This window comes from Phaethon lepturus, unplaced genomic scaffold (genome assembly GCF_000687285.1).
Source record: "Phaethon lepturus isolate BGI_N335 unplaced genomic scaffold, ASM68728v1 scaffold15629, whole genome shotgun sequence".
Taxonomy (NCBI): domain Eukaryota; kingdom Metazoa; phylum Chordata; class Aves; order Phaethontiformes; family Phaethontidae; genus Phaethon; species Phaethon lepturus.
The window spans coordinates 2,604-22,494 of NW_010562898.1; the positions used below are offsets into that span (position 1 = coordinate 2,604).

At 43.0% G+C, this 19,891-nt stretch overlaps 1 protein-coding gene across 1 annotated transcript; it reads left to right on the forward strand.

Moving 5' to 3' along the window:
• The first annotated feature begins 1,285 nt into the window (after positions 1-1,285).
• SETD7 (SET domain containing (lysine methyltransferase) 7) lies at positions 1,286-14,687 on the forward strand. Its single transcript, XM_010294432.1, has 8 exons — positions 1,286-1,415; positions 1,946-2,075; positions 7,103-7,304; positions 9,782-9,971; positions 11,638-11,719; positions 12,850-12,967; positions 13,266-13,423; positions 14,423-14,687. Exons 1-8 carry the CDS (start codon positions 1,286-1,288, stop codon positions 14,601-14,603), a joined length of 1,191 nt encoding a protein of 396 aa, XP_010292734.1. The 3' UTR covers positions 14,604-14,687.
• The last annotated feature ends 5,204 nt before the right edge of the window (positions 14,688-19,891 follow it).

The window sequence follows — 19,891 nt, forward strand, 5'->3', positions numbered from 1 at the left end:
GAAGGGTGAAGGAGGGCATCTTGGATGAGTTCAAATATCTCACCATTATTTTCTCCTGTACACCTTCTTTCCAGGTGCATTTCCGTACTTAGTGTAACAAGTGCAGGAGATGGGTAATAAACCTGCACAACCTTAATGGGTTACTTTGAGGAACATTCATTTAGCTCTTTTTATTTTTTCTTTCCTGTATTTTTGTCTGTCTCTGTTCTTTTTTCTTTTTTAAATGAAATTTTACTTTGAGATAGACAAAGGTTTGGAAATATATCCTGACAAAGTATCCTGTGCTGTATGGCATTCTTCTGTCAATCATTCTGGTATTGAAAGTCTAGGGAAGCTCACGTGCCTCATAGGAAAGGGCTTCTTAACCGGATGCTGCCCCACATCCTCACCATGCCCTATCTGTGATGTCCCTGAGGGGCTGGGAAGCATCCCAAGGAAGCAATAGCTTATGGTGATGTGAGAAGAACACATGGGCATGCATGTGCCTTCTGGGTACCCTTGTCCCGCAGAGCCCTGTGGACCTGTTGCAACTGGGGCATGAATAGATGGACTTCTGAAGCCGCATGGGTGGCTGGCTTTTCCCACTGCTGTCTGCACAGCTCGTCTTCTCTCTGGGCATAGGACTCGAGGTCTGGTAATACTGAAGTGCCTCTTGTTGCCTGTATCAGCCTGGGCTGTAATCGCTCCCCCTCACACTGGACTTCTGCCCTTTCCATACGTGTATTGAACCTGTTCAGTTTAGGGCAAGTTTGGTCAGGGAAGAGCTTGACCTAGAGCCTGTAGAAGTAGATGTGTGTGCTGTCTTTCATCTCTAATAGGCTTTGTATGCTTCACCAAGGGACTTGGGGAATCAGGGGTCAGTTTTTATTTAGAAATGTGGAAGAACATAAGTATACACTAGCTTTTATTTGTCGGTTTTCATGCAAAATTTATACCTGCCAAAATGTCACCATGGGAGCTTGTTAGACCCGCAGCTGGTGTATCGCTGTGCTGAAAGCAGCCCTGCTGAGCTTGAGCGTCTTCATTCTGCAGTCGGAGCAATGTTCTGCTGACATAGCGCTAAGGACTCCCAAGTCCACACAGGTAAACTAGACAAGAACAATTGTTTAAAACTCTCTTCTTCCACTTTCTTTTGGCTTTGAAGAGGCAGATAGAGATGCAATACGAGCGTTACTATGCTTGAACTTAATCAGAGTTGACCACTTGTATTCTGTAAAACACAGACCCATGCAGATGAGGATCCATGCGTATCGTCCCTCCACTTTCCCCACATGCAACAGCTAAGATGGGGAAAATTGATACGGTTAGGAAAGGGAACGGGATGGGGCGATGTAATGTGAAGACATCAGAAAGGCACTGGAGACCAGCATTTGAAATACGAGACAGCAAGTTGAGTGGCATCCTGCAAGGGCATGGTATTGTAGTTATTACATGCTTTTATCTCTTTAAATTCCTGTGGATATAGCTACGAGGTGGCACACCCACGTTGTAAGACATGTACTTATCAAAATAAAAAAACAAACTTTGTCTTACTCAGTGGATTGAAGTCTAAATCTATTCTGTTCTCACCAGGAAATACATATGTTAGGTAAAGAATTATAATATTTTTAAGACTTATATTGACAGAAGTTAGATTAGTATGAGCCTTGTTTCTTTTAGAAACATGTCTTTTTGCTTATTCTTCTCTTCTCTGTCCTGGCTCTCATCCCTTTTCTTTTATCCTGACCCTTTTTATTTTTTATCTTAAGTGAAGCGTGTTACACAAGTACAGACTTCAGTTGTATTGAACCTCTGATCACTGTTCCTAACGGAAATGTTTTGATGCGGATTCCTGTTTTGTACTAGGGAGCTACTGCATTTCAAGCGTCTACATAATCAGAACAGGTTTGCAATTTTATATGATGTTTAATGTGTTCTTTTGCTCTTTGTCTGGATTTTATTTCAGGGCATCTAGATGATGATGGTTTGCCACATGGATTCTGTACGGTCACCTATTCATCGACAGACAGATTTGAGGGAAACTTTGTGCATGGAGAAAAGAATGGCCGTGGCAAGTTCTTCTTTTTTGATGGAAGGTAGACACTGACACTTTGATTTTTCTTCTATATTCTGCTTTCTGCTTGCAGTGATACAAAACTGATCTACATTGATTGTATGCTGCTGAGTTTCTGGATAAGCTTTCTCATTAAAAACTGTAACTGGAAAGTTTTCTCCACTGCTGCTGTGGCCACACCTTTGTGCGCTTGGGGGCTTTGCGTGTAACATGGTGCCTTGAGTGGTTTCCTGGTGGGAGAATGCAGCTGTGTGAGCTCTTTCAGCGCTGTACAAAACTTACAAACTAATTAGAGACCATAAGAACTGGAACGTGGTCAGAGCTATTGGAAACCATGCTTGCCAACAACTTGGACTACAAAGTTCAAGTCTATAACTGCAGGTGGAATTCTGTTTGCCTTACAGCCCTGTACGGACACTGCAGCTGGACTGGGAACTCCCTGTGCCAGACATCACGTACAGACGTGGGGCCTTGACAAGAGAGTCTTACCCTCTGCTTGGTCTTGGAGATTGTGTGATGGTTAAAGGACGGAGTTAGATATGGGTTTATTCCCAGCTCTACCTAATCCTCTGCAGTTTGCTTGTGGCCTGATTTATTTTCAGAAAAGCCCCTGTAGTTTCCTCTCTCTTCACTGGGAATTGCGACAGTGAAATTGGGCTACTCCGTGTCTGTGCGTATGTGTTCTCCTCAGGTCTTCATTATGAACACCTTGTACGTCTTCACCCAACTGCAGCGTGTCTCTCTGCAGTTGCTCAGAACTTCCTCCAAAGGAGCAGCAGATGTATAAAATGACACGATTCTTCATGGTTTTGCAGCTGTTGGTGGCACTATGAATAGCAGCCGTTAAACTGACAATCGTGCCAGGTCTGCTCTCCTCCTGCTCAGCGAACTTCTGAGCAGGAGCAGAGGTATTGTGCTGTCTCAGTGAGTCAGCTCCTTGTCTGTACTTGCCTTTGCAATTACTTCATACTGGGGATTGTGGATTTTTTTCATGAGAAAGATAATATATTTATTCAGTTATGCAGAAACTGATCAGGCCTCCAAGCTTGGATGAAGAAAAATCCCCACTGTTGTTGGTAATGGGCTTATTAAATCTTGTGTGAGTAACTGAAAATCAGTACTGTCCAGCAGCTGACCTCTCTAAAATAGCCCCTTCTTTTTTTTTTAAAGTTGGCAGACAGTGTCTCTATGGACGCATGTACATAATGTGCTTGTTGATGATCTCGGCAGAGCAGTTGCTGATTGTACTGTCGGAGAAAGTGACCCACTATTTTGTTTGTAGGGCTGCTCCTCCAAGTAATCCAGGGTACTGGCAGTGCTCTGTGGGAAAACTCAGGTTGCTGCTGAGCCTTTTCTGTACCGCTTCAGTGTTGCCAACTCTTCTTTTCTTCTTTTCTTTCTCTTCTTTTTTTTTTTTTTTTTTTTATTTTCATAACCCCTGATAAAATGGAACAGTTGACTATTGTATTACTTCAGGAGCTAGCAGGATAAAAAAATATATAAAAATAGTCTATATTGTGGTTTTGGAAAATGGGATATTTTTGTGAACTGCCCTAAGCTTATTTTGATCTAGCTAAAGCAGCCTTAACCGAGCAGTGACTAGTTACTAAGGAGGTTGCAATTTACCTAGCTACACCCAGGTAGCAAGAGTAAGTTGCTCTCTGAAGTGGATGGTTCAGGTGTCATGACATGTTGCAGGAGGAATGACCTGGCATGAAATAGGACGTGCTGTTTCCGTCAACTGTGCCATGGGCAAGGCTGTTTATGAAGAGAAATGAATCCCCCAAATTTCTCGAAATACCTCTCATCTTACAGCATTGTGTGCTTCAGTGCAGCAAGTTAGCTCGTTTCAGCATTCCAGGATCTGTTTGCCTCACAGGCTGCTGGTAAAGGCTGACAGCTGAACTGCTGTAGGTCTGTTGTTTGGGAATAGTTGAGTCCTGTCAGGCACTGGACTGGCAGCAATATAAGCATTCTCATTTTTTGAGCATTGGGAAATAGGGTTGGCTGCCTGGCTTCTTTGCCTCAGTCAGAACTTTTTCCTTTATTGGAATAGTTGCCCCCTTCCTGTTGATTATTTAAGGGAGTGAAAGCCTGGAGTGAAATCTCGGTTGTTTTTTCTCCCCCTTCAAAAGTGCAACAAAGCCTAGCATATTCTTTCAGAGAGAGAAGTTTCACCTCTGGCATACTCCCTGTTTTGGATCTTGTACTTGAGCTTTCATTGGTGCTCAGGTTTGCTGGAGTGTGCTTTGCAAAACACTTTGCGCAACAACTGCGAGCACGAGAGCCGTGTTTGGCGCTGAGCTGTGGCTGCAGTTCTCTCTTAACTAGAAGCTCTTGTAAACTGACATCTCCCAGAACACAGCAGAGAATGGTTTTATTTTCAGGAAAAAGTTTTCAATGTTCCCATATAGAGGGAAAGGTGGGAGATCAGGGAGTGAGGGATTAATGGGTCAGGGTCTGATGTAACTCAATACCTGGAAGCACGTTGCAGTAAGTATTGTACCCCCCAACTCTTTATCATTGGTTTATACCCTAAATCCCCTCTAGGCCTGGTAGATAATGGGAAGACAGTAAATCTGATAAATCTGGACTTCAGTAAAACTTTACATTATCCCAAATATGATAATCTGAGAAGCAAACAGGAAAAGTACAGGCTAGCTCAGGGTTTCTACTAACAAGATTTTGTTTATGCAAGACACAGGAGCTATTTATTCCTCTTTGTGCTGATCAGGTCTTGGTTGCAAGTATTGTGTCTGGCTGCAGACGCCATACTTTGAGAGCTTAAAAAAAAAAAGGGAGGTGCAGGGCAGGGAGTAGAACTCCAAAACCTAAGAAAAATAGAAATTTTAGAGAACATGGCTTTTTAGGCAAGGTTGAAAGACATGGAATTCTTTCTTCAGGTATCTTTCTGTTGATTTCCTTAGACGATGTGAGAGTAGGAGGAGATGGATCTTTTGGACACTGTTTGGAGCTTAATACAAAGAAAGAAAACCTAGAAATTTGAGTTACAGTAAAAGAACAGCTATTTTTTTTCCAGTGCTGAAGCACTGTTGTAATTTAGCAAGTTGTTAACTTCAACTAATACCATTAAAGGTAACGAGAAGGTTTTTTGGTCTGTTTCATTACGTAAACTGGGGGTGGCTGCTTCTTTTAAAGAGTAATCCTACGTGTGGACTCTCTGTGTGGTGCCAGCTACAATGACATTCAAATCTGGTGATCTGTGATAAACTAGAGAAGAAAGTGGTGTCATTTATAGTCGAGTAAGTGCACAGATTTCTGGTGGTTCCCTCATCTGCTCTGCTCCTTCCGTTTGCTGTGTTGCCGTAGCTGTCCTTGCAGCTCTGTAGCAACCTGGATCAAGGAATTCATCTGACTGAAAAGTAAAACAGCTTTCCTGCCCCTTCCTGCCCTGCATCTGGTTTGCATTGAGGCTGCGTGAGCATTGCAGTGGGACAATGCATGGCGTGAGGGAAGGAGCTGTTTAAAACAGTATTGCTGTGAAGGGAGCTGTGAAAACACAAAGCTTAAGTCTTGTTTCTAAACACACTGTCTGTCATGGATAACGTACCTTCTTCTACGGTAGTGTATTTTCCTATGGGAACCTCAGCCAGCTTGCCAAAGTTATGTAAAAACAAAGAGTGAAGCTTTAGAAGCCAAAAAGTTAATTCTGGGAAAACATTCCTTCCGCAACTCTTGAAAGTATGTTTTTTAAAGTTTTGTAAGACGTGTAGAGTCATGTGCTCCCAGACACTGTTTGGGCTTATACCTTAGAAGTCTGTGTCAGAAAAAGAATTATGCAGTGAAAGTATGTATACTGCAGCTGGCTGTTAGCTGAATATGCTGGGCTAAAATCTACAGAGTCTGTATTTTCTTATGCTAGTTCTAACCTAAGAAAGAAATAGCTGAGTAGATCCTCTTTTACAGTTATGCTTTCATTCTTTGTAGTTTCTCTCAGCAGCCTTTTTGAAGAAAGGAAGCAAAGCAGATTGCAAGATACTACTGTGCCCCTTCTAAAGGGTTTGCAAGACAAAACTGAAGTGAAATGTTTCTTTGTTCAAATCCAAGTGCAGCACTAGTTCAGTTTGACCGGCTGTGTTCCATTTTAATAGAAATACATGAAAAATGACAGTGCTTTTAGCGACTCCGGTACAGATTGCCGCGAAGTGTATCGCTAGGGAGCTGACACCGGATGGGTAGCAGGTTGCAGTTTGTGCCCCGTTGCGGTCCACCTGTACGATGGCTCAATTTCATCTCACCAGGGAGATGTCAGTCAAGATCCAGACGTAGGAGGTAGAAAATCCTAATATGAGAGCAGCCTGCTTGAGCAATAATTTTTTCCTTGACCATGAGCATCCATTTGTTGCTGTAATTTGCTACCCCAGCCTATAAAAAAAAAAAGCTCAGCAATGCAATTTAGATGAATAATGTGTGCTGATGCAGCGCACCCTGGTGAAAGGACAGCGTAAGTTGCTTTCTGCCTTTGGAGGTCTGTAGAAAACAGTTTGTTTTTCATCTTGGCTTTCCAGGGAGATCAGGTTTATCTTCCTACTCCCCTTCCCCTTTTTCCCCCTCAAATTTGGTTGAAATTAGCAAACACATCAGAGTTTCAGACATGGGGGATAGCGATGCCTGGCAGGGGACAGAGGAGAGATGCTGGAAGCAGTGTCCCAGCGAGGGAGCCCCGGCAGCCGCCGCCGAGCCTTTCAGTGTACCTTTCAGTCCGCCCGCGCATGGCTCTGCCCCGCAACGGCCTGGGCTCTTGGAGAGAGGCCACCGACAAAATGGAGAAAAGCTGTGATTGTTGCAGTGGTGGTGTGTGTTTTGGGGAGGGTTGTAGGGTACCCAGCAATGGCAAACCAGGTGTCAACACTTACCTCCTCCTAGGACCTGACTTTCTTGAACGTTTCCCTTCAGCCTCTCTGTACCAACAATATGTAGAATGATGAGCAGAGAAGGGGTTGGCTGGTGCCTCGTGTCACGGCTTTGGGTTCACCTCTTAGAAAGGTGGATAGTCTTCCACTGCTGTTTTTTTTCTCTCTCTACCAGCACCTTGGAAGGGTACTACGTTGATGATGCCCTGCAAGGCCAGGGAATCTACACTTACGAGGATGGAGTGGTCCTTCATGGCACATATGTGGATGGAGAGCTGAATGGACCAGCCCAGGAGTATGACAGTGATGGGCGGCTGATATTCAAAGGGCAGTATAAAGACAACATTCGACATGGAGTTTGTTGGATTTATTACCCGGTAAGCTTGACCACCTGCTCTCTTTATTGCAGAATAGTACCATTATGTATCTTTCTTTTCTTCCTAGCTGAAAAAAAACATGCAGCACGACCCAGATATCAAACAGTCAACACAAAAATCTGGGTGGAAGTTCTGTGCCTTTCTGGTTTTGGATAATCCAACATACAGCTAAACCTTTTTGGGGTTGAATGTTTGTCCGGTAGACAGGATTCAACAAGGCTGCGAGATACCTTCGCTATTTTCATCTTCCAGGGAACTCAGCCCCTTGGAAGTGCATTTATGTGTGTCTCCTCGGGAAGGCTGAGCCAGTAATTTTGCCACTTTGTAGTGCTGACTGCAGGTGAAGAGCGTGGGAGCCCTGCAAGCTATTGCAACCTGCTGCCCTTATTTAACTAGGAGGACAGACTTTGTCCATTGCTGCAGGGTGTGTTGTGAAGTCTGCCTTCCCTCAACAAATCAGATGTAACTTTTTTTAAAAATTTTGATTCCTATTCAGCCTTACACAATACTCTAGACTTGAACCTTTCAATCTTTACCTTGTGCTGAGGAGGGGGAAACATCTGCATGTCATTAAGCTGCTGGTCAAAACCCAATGTATTTCTGCACTGTTGCACATACTTTAGTTGCAGATTCATTTCAAATGCTCACCATTGGCTGTTCTTTTTATTTACTGGTTTTCACTATTGCCATTAAGCATGTGTTAGAATCAACAAATGCTTCGGGTACTATTGTGGTTTAACCGCAGCTGTCAGCTAAGCCCCACACAGCCACTTGCTCACTCCCCCCGGTGGGATGGGGGAGAGAATTGGAAGAGTAAAAGTGAGAAAACTCATGGCTTGAGATAAAGATGCTTTAATAGGCAAAGCAAAAGCCGCACATGCAAACAAAGCAAAACAAGGAATTCATTCGCCACTTCCCATCCGCAGGCAGGTGTTCAGCCATGTCCAGGAGAGCAGGGCTCCATCATGTGTAACAGTTACTTGGGAAGACAAATGCCAGCACCCCGAAGGTCCCCCACCCTTCCTTCTTCTTCTGCCAGCTTTATACGCTAAGCATGATGTCACATGGTGTGGAATATCCCTTTGGCCAGTTGGGGTCCGTTGTCCTGGCTGTGTCCCTTCCCAACTTCTTGTGAAAGTCTACTCACTGGTGGCGTGGGGTGAGAAGCAGAAAAGGCCTTGACTCTGTGTAAACACTGCTCAGCAATAACTAAAACATCCCTGTGTAATCAACACTGTTTTCAGCACAAAGCCAAAACATAGGCCCCTGCTAGCTACTATGAAGAAAATTAACTCTATCCCAGCCAAAACCAGCACATGTATGCTGCCAAACAAGTAGCAGTTTTTCAATACTAGTGTATAAAATACACACAGCTGACCCTTCATGTCATGTCTCCTGTTTCATTTTCCAGCTGGCAAAGTGTTGCTGTACCTTCTGGAAATGTGGATATTTAGAGGTTGCTGATCATTATCATCTTGCCTGACTAAAGGATGCAAGGTGTTTCAAAAAAACCTTTGCTATGGAAGCAATTGTTTATGCATGTTCTGTGCATGATGCTATGTGCACAAATAAATTTTTGCCCAGACTTAAGGTTCGCTGTTCCTTACTACTGTATGTTTGAAGCTCTTTCATCCTTGGAGTTGAACAAAATGGCACCACTCTGAAGTAGAGTCTGTGTGCAGTGATCTTGATCTAAACCAGTCTGTTTCCACATCACACCTGCTGTTTTTGCTCCAGGGCATTATTTGAAGATGTTTCCTTGTCCTTTTTGAAACAAACACCTGAAGTCATTAGACCTGTGCTAATCTGTGCATCTCATTCTGCAATTCCCTAAATAAACCTAACCGGAGTTGCAGGCAAATCACAGATGGCAAAGCCCAGGGCTAAAATGTGTAACACTTAGAGAGGAAAAGCATTGCTGATGATGGCTTTCAGCAAACAGTTGTTTTCATCGAGTATGACCTGACATTGCGGAGGGTGCTGGTGACAGAAACACTCTCCAGTTGTCCAGCAAATCTTTTTCTTCTCTTCTTTTTTTAATAGGCTCAAGTACCGAGAATTAGCAGCGAGCAAGGCAGTGTTTTAATTTTTTGTTTCCACCAGCACAATATCTTACTAAGAAAACTCAGACAAAGTTTGTGTGTGGCTTTGGGCCTTGGTTCACAGACTCTTCGTATAAAAATTTTGTCAATTGAAGCTCAGTATTTGTGTCATATGGAAGGAAAGACCGTGGGTTTTGCCTATTTCAAACAACATAGAAAAACCCATTAATTTCTTTTATCAGTTTTATCCTGACTGGAATGACTTCACCCAGCTTCTTCATGTCTCTGTTTCTCACTCGTTTTCATGCTCTCACATCTGAACTTACTGCAGCTTAGATTGCTGCTTTAAAAAAATGGGGAAAATATTTTTCATTTACTGAAGATAGTAAAGTATAACTAAATGCTCTGTCTTTTCTTTCTTGTCCGTGCTTTCAGGATGGAGGCAGCCTTGTGGGAGAAGTGAATGAAGAAGGGGAGATGACTGGAGAGAAAATAGCCTATGTGTACCCTGATGGAAAGACTGCATATTCTGGACGGTTCATAGATGGAGAAATGATAGAAGCAAAACTGGCAACTCTGACATCTGTAGAGGATGGGAAACCTCAGTTTGAAGTCGTACCAGGCAGTAAGTTCAGCTACCAGAGAAACTTGTATTCTCACTACCAGGTCTTTGCTGCAAACAGCTTGGTTTCTATAACGTTCCCCATTAGAGACTGTAAAGGCTGGCCATGATACATCTGTTAGCGAGAAACCCTTTTTCTAAACTCTAAAGGCTGGACAGAAAGGCATGTGGAGCGATTCCTTTGCTCTGGGAACAAGCGGGAAGTGACCCATCGGGTGTTGCCGCTGAATGGCATTTCATAACCCTTCTCTCGCATGCTCATGGGCGCAGTCCTGCTCGTCGCAGGACTCACCGTTGCCATCTACGCCAGTGTGAAAACCTGCTTAACCACGTTACTGCTGGCACAGATACAGGCTTTGTTTTGTTAGTAAAATAACTGAAAGTGGAGAGGGAAGTCACGGTTTGGTTGTCGCTCTGCCAGTTGGGTTTGTGCAAGTGAATGTTAGCACTGTGAATATTCCGGCATCTGCGTTACGGGGCTGAAAGGACACAGGGGTTGGAATTAGTGAACTAGATTCAGTAGTTGTGTAACAGTCTGATTCACCAACACCCTTCAGCCTGACTAGTCCTGCTGATAGAAAGTGTCTATGAAATGTTTGGGGTCAGGGTGGTGTCCTCGACCCACGTAGCCAGTGCTCCTTCTGCAGGGCAGTGATGCCCTTGGGCCTATAGTTCTGGAGTAGTTTTGTTGCTCTGAGGCGTGTGATGTTTTGGAGGTGAGCGGGTTAAGCTGCTGGCACGGCCATGAGTGTTAAACAGGGACTGTGCTAACACGTTTACTGTTTTGCCAGCAAAGGGTGTCTTATTCAATATCAAATTAGAACATAAAACTTAGCAAAAAGGTGTCGAGAAGCAAATGCATGTAACACTATTTTTTAAATCTCTCAGTTGCGATAGCAAATCAAAATGTAACTTGGAAAGGTAGCTTCTGAGAGGGTACAGTTGTGCTTTGTAAATAAGATCGAATTATGCTCTGGAGGAAGCTGCCTTCAGCCAGAACACATCTTGGACACCAGGGACAATGGCCTTTTATCAAACTTTGTAATACTGTGTTTTGGGGGTTTTTTCCCATCTTGTTTCCACATGCACCTTAACCTATCTCCCAGATAGTCCTCTGGCAGTGGATTGGAGAAGGATGTGAGGATGTGATTAGAGCTGTACCACCAAGTTGCTTATTAATGTCAGGAAGTAAGTAACTGTAGCAAGTGTACTTTAGTGTACCCTATCTTCTGGCTGAAGTATCTTCAGGATTTCGACTAGAAAACATTTCATATTTGAATTAGTCCAAGATTTTTTTTATCACTAATGTGTTATTGAATAAGTTCTTTCACATTTTGCTTTACTTTTTAATTTTAGTTTGAGACTCTGGGAGGGTCAGTTTTGAAAGACTGTCCAGTCCTTTAAAAGTTGGTAGTTTGAAGAGCATATATATCAACTGCTACTCTAGTATGTTGAGGGAAAAAGATAATCAAGAAACAGGATCTCACTGAAAAACTTTTCCCGGTGCAGTTCTATTTAATACCATTTTTTGGAAGCATAACATTTATTTCTTGCAGTCATTAAAATTTAATTTTTGAATGTCTTGATTAAGTTAAGGATTGCGTGCTTTCAGTACTGTCAATTAGTTTATTTCCTTTGTTGATTTATGGTTGTTTTGGGTTTTTTTTAGGCCCAGTGTACACTTTTGACAAATCTACTTCATCCTGCATTTCTACAAATGCACTTCTTCCTGATCCTTATGAGTCAGAGAGGTAGGCTTTTTTTCTTCTCCCCTCTTTCAATATTGTCCATATTTCTTTGCTGTTACATATTTGGGGCCTAATTTTGCAAACCTTTCGTCATTTAAGGTTTAAAAAAAAAGTATGTAAGTTTGTGAAATGGAACCCATTACTGCACATCAGTCAGCATTTGACTTGATTGAATTTCCTTCTGATTTGCACAATGAAATTGCACTCTAGTGGATAGAACACAGCAATACTTTTTAAGAGATTAAACTAGGATAATTTCTTAACATTTCAAAGATGTGTTCAGTCAAGTCCTGGACTCCGCTAATCCACTAAACCCACATCTACAACATTCTGAGCAAAAAAAGTACGCTGTTCCCTATTTTCTAGACCCGTAACTAGCTTCAGGTTGTAGTGCGCCGCATTCAATGCATCTCGCTGAATGGCATGAGTCGTACAAAGTTTTCTTCCCTCCTTACAGATTTAGCAAAGTGGGAAGAGTAAATCAGCAAGCTGGAGGAAAGTGAGATACAGTTTGTGACAACCCTGTAATGTCAAAACACGTTCCTCAGCAATTGTCTCATCGTAGTCAGTCATGGTATCTCTTTCATGGCTATTTCACAATTACAGTTCTTACCTAAACTTTTAAGAGACCTTGCTCTGTAGACACCTCGATTGTAGTCCTTTTCTGATACTCTGAAATATCTAAATAAATGATTAGTAAAATGCTGGCATTAATTTGCATCAGATGCTTGAAGATCTAGGACTTCACCTTGAAAACTCTTGCTCATCTGTGCACATACACACCAGCAACCTCAGCTGTACATGGTGTGTACATGGGGACCTCTGGGATTCTGGTATGTTATTGAGGGTGTTCCTGCATTGAAGCCATCATTGCGGAGTAATAGTAGATTGGCACTTAAAAAATAATTTCAAACTAATAGAGAAATTCAGCCCCTACTTCTCACCAGATCTCCATTTCGCCAAAATTCTCCTCCAATATAGGGAGGAGAGAAAGGAGAAGGAACTGCATGTTGAGGTTTTGAATTATTAGTTTTATTATGATATTGAAGTCTTTATGCCAGTAGTGTTGTGATACTACTTCTTGAAAATGAAAACTGGTCAGTCACTAATTCCATGCCCTTTTCCCCTTGTAGGGTGTATGTTGATGTCTCGCTCATTTCCAGTGCTGGAGAAGGATTATTTTCGAAGGTAGCAGCAGAAGCCAGTACAGTTATGTCCTTTTATAATGGAGTGCGAATTACACACCAGGAGGTAAAGGAGAGAAAAAAGTCAGTCTGAATTTTCGTGGCTCCTTCTGAAATCATCTTCTTATAGCAGAATTTTACAACCACCCCCTGCTCACCCTTAAGATCTAATATGATGGAGTTTATTGAAAGAAAGTGCATGTACACCTATGTATATATAAAAAAAAGTGGTGGGTGGTTTGTTTTTTTTAGTGACTTACACAGAGGAAAAGCTTTAGTTGCATATATTTGAATGTTTGCTTTCAAACTGCTGGCAAAGTTGACACCTCCACACACACACACTGGATTTTTGCCTTGCAAACTAGGTAGACAGCAGAGACTGGGCCCTCAATGGAAATACAATATCCCTGGATGATGAAACAGTCATAGACGTGCCAGAGCCCTACAACCACGCCGCCAAGTACTGTGCCTCGCTGGGGCATAAGGCCAACCATTCTTTCACTCCTAACTGCATCTATGACCCGTAAGTAGAGTCCTGTGTTTTGGAGCGGAAGCCGCAGCCCGGCAGTCTGGGCTCACAGGGTGTTTCTGGGCAGCGGAATGAGGAGCGGCCGGTGGGGCTGGGAGTAGTGGGTCCAGGCACTGGAGGAGTCCCTGCTCACCTGGGCCGAGTTGGAAACTGGCTGGCATTGCGGGTGCTTGTTGTTTCTTGGGGCTTACACCATGGAGTGTCTTGAAGTTTGCAACTGCGTTAATTTTGTCATGAGCTTTAGGAGCTGCCTCTTGATTCTGAAATGCATAAGCACAGCTCTCTAAATCCTAGCGTGGGTAGGACTGCACCATCGTTGCTGAACTACTTGACCAGCACCTTCAAATGTCTTGTCATTTCTGATACTCATAAACTTAGCATCTTGCTGCTCTGCAGTTGGTGCAGAGCACTAGGAAACTTTTGATGTATAGATATGTTCAAAGGTATAAAATTTTTTTATACCAATGTATAAACAGAGAGACCTGTGGAGATACAGATGAAGAAAATAGTTTTTCTTCATTATGTAAGCCAGTTCACTTTACTGCAGGACTGTGGGGGAAGATGTACAGAAGTATGTTATGACTGTTTGGCAAGTAACCTGTGCGGAGGAAATTAAGATGAGCAATTTCCCATGCTCTCCATTCTCTCATAATCTATACTGTTTTCCGGTCATGAGGATGTTTACTACTGCAAGCCCAAGGCATGTGGCAGTGATTAACTTTGTTTTATTTATTTATTACCAACAACCAATGTTGCAGGACTGCTGAAAAACCTCAAATTATAATAGAGCTACACCAAGCTGGTTTAATATAGTGATATCTTTGCCCTTATTACTTAAGTCTTCATAAGGTTGTCTCAAAGCAATCTACTCATCTGATACCAGTTTATGTGATATTGCTCTAAACTGTGAGTGACTTCTGAAACTATAAAAGGGGCCAACAGAGCCTGTGAATTGGCAGCTAAGCCTAGCAAGGGTGTTTATTTTTTGTCTAGGTTTGTTCATCCTCGTTTTGGGCCTATCAAGTGTATCCGCACCATCAGGGCTGTGGAGAAGGATGAAGAATTAACAGTGGCTTACGGATACGATCACAACCCCGTTGGGCAAAACGGACCAGAAGCACCGGAGTGGTACCAGCTGGAACTGAAAGCTTTCCAGGCTGCTCAGCAAAAGTGAAATGGGAGCTCCTTCTCCATTCAGCAAACTGAAATAGAAACTTGGATCTATGCACTACCTTTATACCGAAAACTGGACAACCAGGGATTGTTCATGCTGTTGCATCATAACTTTGCATTCTGTGTTAAGAGATAAGTTTCTTGCATACTAACTAGGTTTGACTGTGTTACTCATAGCAGATTTAAAATTAGCTAGCGTTGCACCAGTCTTATCTGGAGAAATTATTTAATATTCTATACAAGACGTGCTATTCTTTGGTAGCTTCTGCTTTTGCACCATATGCAAAGATGCCAAAAGACTAGACAGAAAACTAAAATGGGTATATCGTTCACTTTTAGTCGGCAGACTTAGTGTTGCTCTCTATCTGCCTAGGCATTATTGTGCAACTGCATTTTGCATATATGCCACTTGTGATGATAACAGTAATATTTTGATATTCTCTAATAGTAGCATAATTTTGCCTTTTTAAACCTTTGATCTGAATCTTGCAATAGAGCAGTTTATTTATTAGCATATAGGAGGCTGGGTTTTAACTCCCCTTTCCTCTTGTCTGAACGTTGTTCTTTCTACAAATCCTCTTTTGCAGGAGAAAATCCTTTCTAACTAGTGGAAAGGCTTGTGTGTGTATGTGAGAGTGCTGTGTGTTGGTCTCTGTGGCTCTCTAAATAGTATAGCAACATGTCCAAATCTAATATTTATCTAGCCTTTCCGGCTGGCTTATTTTATTTAATTTATGATTATGACACGCAAATGAAGCTGTTCTTTGCATGAAGATTTTCTGAAAGGAGAAAACAGGTTCACTTTCTGAAGGACTTTCAGAAGTACATTTTCTGGAAGGCAAGCACATTGCTTGCATTGGTGTCCTTGAGTTGGTTTGTGTATTTCACCTGTTAAAGCGGCCAGTTCTTAAGGTGAAAATTCTAGCAATGAGACGCTTGCATCTCACGTGAGTTCTCTTAAAGGAGGTGTATGTATTTGAGGGCAGGCTGTAGTGCTTGGTTAAGGAGAGCTGTATCTTTTGTATGTGTTCAGTTGACAAAGAATATAGCCTTGTAGCCGTCTTTTAGTAGTACTGGTTTAAGACACAGTAAATTAATATAGTATGAGATATCAAAATAAGATTTAAAAAAAAAAAGGTGTGAAAAGATTGTTTTTGAAAGACAAACAATGAATGTAAAAACATCACTCACTGCTCATATTTAGAAACAGCAGTCAATCCATAGCTTTGTTGCAGCCAGCAGTGGGGGCTTGTGAATATTTGTCTGCAGGGTTTTTCAGGGGTAGGGAAATTGTTGTGCATTTTTTTCAGATACTGTACTGGTCTTGCCTAATGCTGTATAAGAGAGAAATAATGTATCGTCTCGGTCTGGATACTGGAGCCCTTCTGGGACTTTGATACTCTCTTTTGGGTTTAGCAGCTTAGGAAAAACTCAAATGCATTTGCAACACTTTCTTTAAATGTTTGTAGTTTAAAAAAGTTTGTATATCTGTAACATAAATGATTTGGAAATCAGACCTACCTTTCTATTGCAACACATTTTCGTTGGTTGCTTGAACAGTTGGAGGTGTCTGGCTGTCCAGGGAGCTAGACGTGGAGAATGTGTTGGGTTGGTACCTCCAAGTGGAAGGATGAGGTTGCTGTTTTGAGCAGTCTGAGAATCCTTGCTTTGGTACCTGTACAAAGGCAGGAATTATTAATAAGAACCTCTCTAACCTGGGGCTCTGTTTAATTCCTGTGGCTGGTCACAAACCTTTTCCAGCACCTCACCATTTAAGCTTGCACAGAAGCTGCTCGGTGCATGTGCTGGAGGGGGAGCAAGTAGGCTGAGGGCTTTTTGACACTTCCAGCAGTGATCTGAATGTGAGCTTTGACACCACCCATCTCCTTGCACTGGAGGCTCAGACCACAGCTCTGCTTCTCATCCAAGGCAGGTGACTGGCAGAGGTGACAGCTCGGGGACTCAGCTGAGCCTGCGGAGACAGAACTGAGCCTCACAGGTGAGGGAGAGCTGTCAAAGGCTGATTGGCAGCACAGCTTCAGCAGATGAACTTCCAAAAGAAACACGCATGTCTCAATCTTTCCCTCCCTGCCCACAGGTCATTCTTTTAGATCATTGCTGTTTCAGCCATTTGTGGAAAAGCGTGCCTCCCTGGTAGGAAGCTGTTGTGTGCATCGTGTAGATTATTCTGCCAGGACCATAAAGTTTGCAAGGTTGAGGCTTGTGCTTAAGTGCAAGGAAGAGGAGAGGGAAAATATGTGACTTAACTTTGCTGTGATGGTGACTCCTTCCACAGTCTTGATAACCTGCTTTGGACTGCTTGCCTCTCTGTGCCCACTAGAGAGTAGTGCTGTAAATGTTCTGATCTCTAGAGCTCTTTTGGCTTCATTCCTGATCAGTCTCTGATTCCTCTTCATGTGGAATTGCTTATGTTTCAGTAGATTTGTCAGTCTTCATATTGCCTGATTTTTTTAGGTAAATACAAGATAGGTGCTCTTTGTGCATCAGGTTTGAAGGCTGCATCCTAAAATAGGGAAATTCTAGGGGGGGGCGAAAGGCACTGAGGGTATCCTCTGTGTTCTCAAAAGCCGTTAATTTGGTGACAGTCATGCGGATTCTCTTGCTCTTGCCTATGCTTGTAGCCTGGTACAGCTGTGGCTATTGTCTCTGTTAGCTCTACTGTCCTTTTTCTCTCTGCTCTGTTAAAATCTATTGGTCCTCCTATAGATCCCTTCTTCAGTGACCAACCTTCTATAAAAGTTGTGACTATAAAGCTGCTTTGGCTTGATTCAGGACCAAGCCTTTTAATTCTTCTTTATTTTCTTTTTCTTTGTGATCTGTTAGAGTGGAGATGGTTGGGATGGTTTTTACCACTGGCTAACAAAAGGGCTCAGTGTGTCCTTCAGAGGTTTTTGAGAGGTGTGCGTTGGCAACCACAGGTTCAAATACAGGTTAGTTACAGAACTCCAAATAATGCCTTAACTTGGTCAACGTATTGCAGCTCAGCTTCTGGGGCTCACTAGGTAGCAAGACCAGCTTAGCAAAACTATCAATAGTTACATGAGACCCACACCAAAACATGGTTTTAATTTGGAGCAGAGGAAGCAGTCGTTCTGCAAAACAATCCATTTGAGTGTTGAATGCAGCTGATGACTGATGAATACACAATAAGAAGTTCCACTTCTCCGAGTCAGGCCAAAGACCTGGCCTGTCGGCACAGGAACTGGAAGAAGAACTGATGCCTGTCAGCTGAGCCTAGGTGAGCGGCTGGCTCTCGGTGTACCCGTCGTGACTAAAGAATGGCATAAGAGAACCTGGAATTGCTGCTTTTTTCAGGTATGGATCAGTTTCCAACATCTGCCTTTAGTCTGCAGTGCTGCACGCAGCTCCTCTGTGATGGGAGGGTTGTTGCCTGAGCTCCTTTATGAGAAGGAGCCTATATCAGCCTGTGTTAGAGGCTGCTGATTGTCTCTTTTTAATTAAAAAAAAAAACCCCAAAACTTAAATGGATCGTCCTGCTATGGCAGCACTGTGTTTTGTCACCAAGAATACAGAAGCTTAGTTTTCTGGAGAAGCAGTTAATCTCAGAGACAAGAGAGCATGAGAAGTTACAGCTGAGAGCTACCTGCTGCTGGGTCACTCCTCTGGATAAGAGGGAAAAGGGCTTAGGCCTAGGGGGGGTTGTCTCAAGTTGAGTCTCATGCTATAATCTGACTTTTTGGGGTCTACTAAAATACCTGATTTTCCTTCACAAATCCGAAAAGGCTTTTTTCCTTTTTTTTCTTTTTTTTTTTTGATAGCAATTAAAAAAACCTTAACCTACATAAACACATTTAAGTCTTAACTGTTGAAAATGTCAAAGGCAGTAGGTGGATATGACTCTTCAGCAATCAGAGAGAGAGCTTTGATAGCTTTTTGACTTTTTCCACAGTTGCAACAGTACTCGCTAGGATGGCCTGTGCTTTTTCCCAGATGCAGCTCCTGGGCGACTCGTGCAGATCTCGAGACTTCTGGGAGGCCAGCCGCTCGGCCTTGTGAGGCTGTGTGTTTCGGGCGCGACTAGGTAGCCTTCTCCTCCTTAGTTCAGCCTTTTCGGATGCAGAGCTTTCGGTGTTGCACGCAGCTGGCCACTGGCTGGGGTTTCTTTCCCAGGGCCGTTGTGGTAGGTTGCCGGCGCAGGAGCGGGAGCGCCGTCGGGGATTTCTCGCCCTCTGCCAGGCACCGGAGGAGCAGAGGAGCAAATACATCCCTCGAGATACTGGTATGAGAAACTGAGAAGTGGTGGAAATCGTCACTTTTCTGTTTCCTTCCCAGCTGGCTGCAAGCCCTGACTGTGGGCAAGTTGTCCCCGTCGCTGTTCACGGGTGCCCTTGTCCTTCAGTCGAAACCAGCGCTCGCCGCTTTGGTTGTGCCGGGAACTGTACAGTGTTGCTTCTGTCCCAAGAGACCCCTCTGATTTCTGTCCTTTCACTCGATTTGATAGCCTTTTTGGAAAATGCTGCCGTTGCGATGAGGTAACAAGTTGTACAGAGCCGGTTATCTGCTGCTTTGTTTTCCTCTGGCACAGCAGAACTGCTGGAGCTGTGACTGCCTGAGGAATTCACCTCCAAGCACTTAAAAATAAACCAATTCCTTTGAAAACAATGTTGCTGAAGTGTCTCCTTATATGCTGGGGTGCTGCATTAGACGCCTCTTCCTCACTTACACCGCGCTGTCGTACGCTGAGAGCATTTGGGTGAGGAACGCAGGCGTGGGAGCAGCTTTACCTGCGGGTGTGAGTGGGCTTCACGCTCACCTGTGCCCTGGGGAGAGCTTGTTCCTTTTGCTTTGTGTACTGGAAACATGAGAACTATATTTTTGGACAAAGCATTTATAAACAGTCTTATAAGGGATTTTTTTTTTAAAAAAAAAAAAAGGTGCAAGATTGAGTGCATGTTTACTTGCCCCAGATCAAAGGTTTTGAACACTAAGGTCACTGTCTGTTGAATGGACCCTCTTCTTGGCGCTCTTCTGTCTTCAGGCAATTGAAGCTCCTGCCCTCTTTCTCTACCAGTTTTACTGTAACTACTTTTTTTTTTTCCAGGAGAAATACATATACAAAAATTCTAAGCAATTAAATGTTTAAGCCATAGAATCATGAGTGTGGGAAGACCCTCTTAAAGTTTTAACATATTTGTACGTAAAATGATGTTTGTATGAAATATTTTCATGGTAGAATGAATATTAAAAAAAAAAAGCTCCAGTAAGATCTAAACCAAATTTAAAAGGATGTCTTTTTGTAAGATGCAA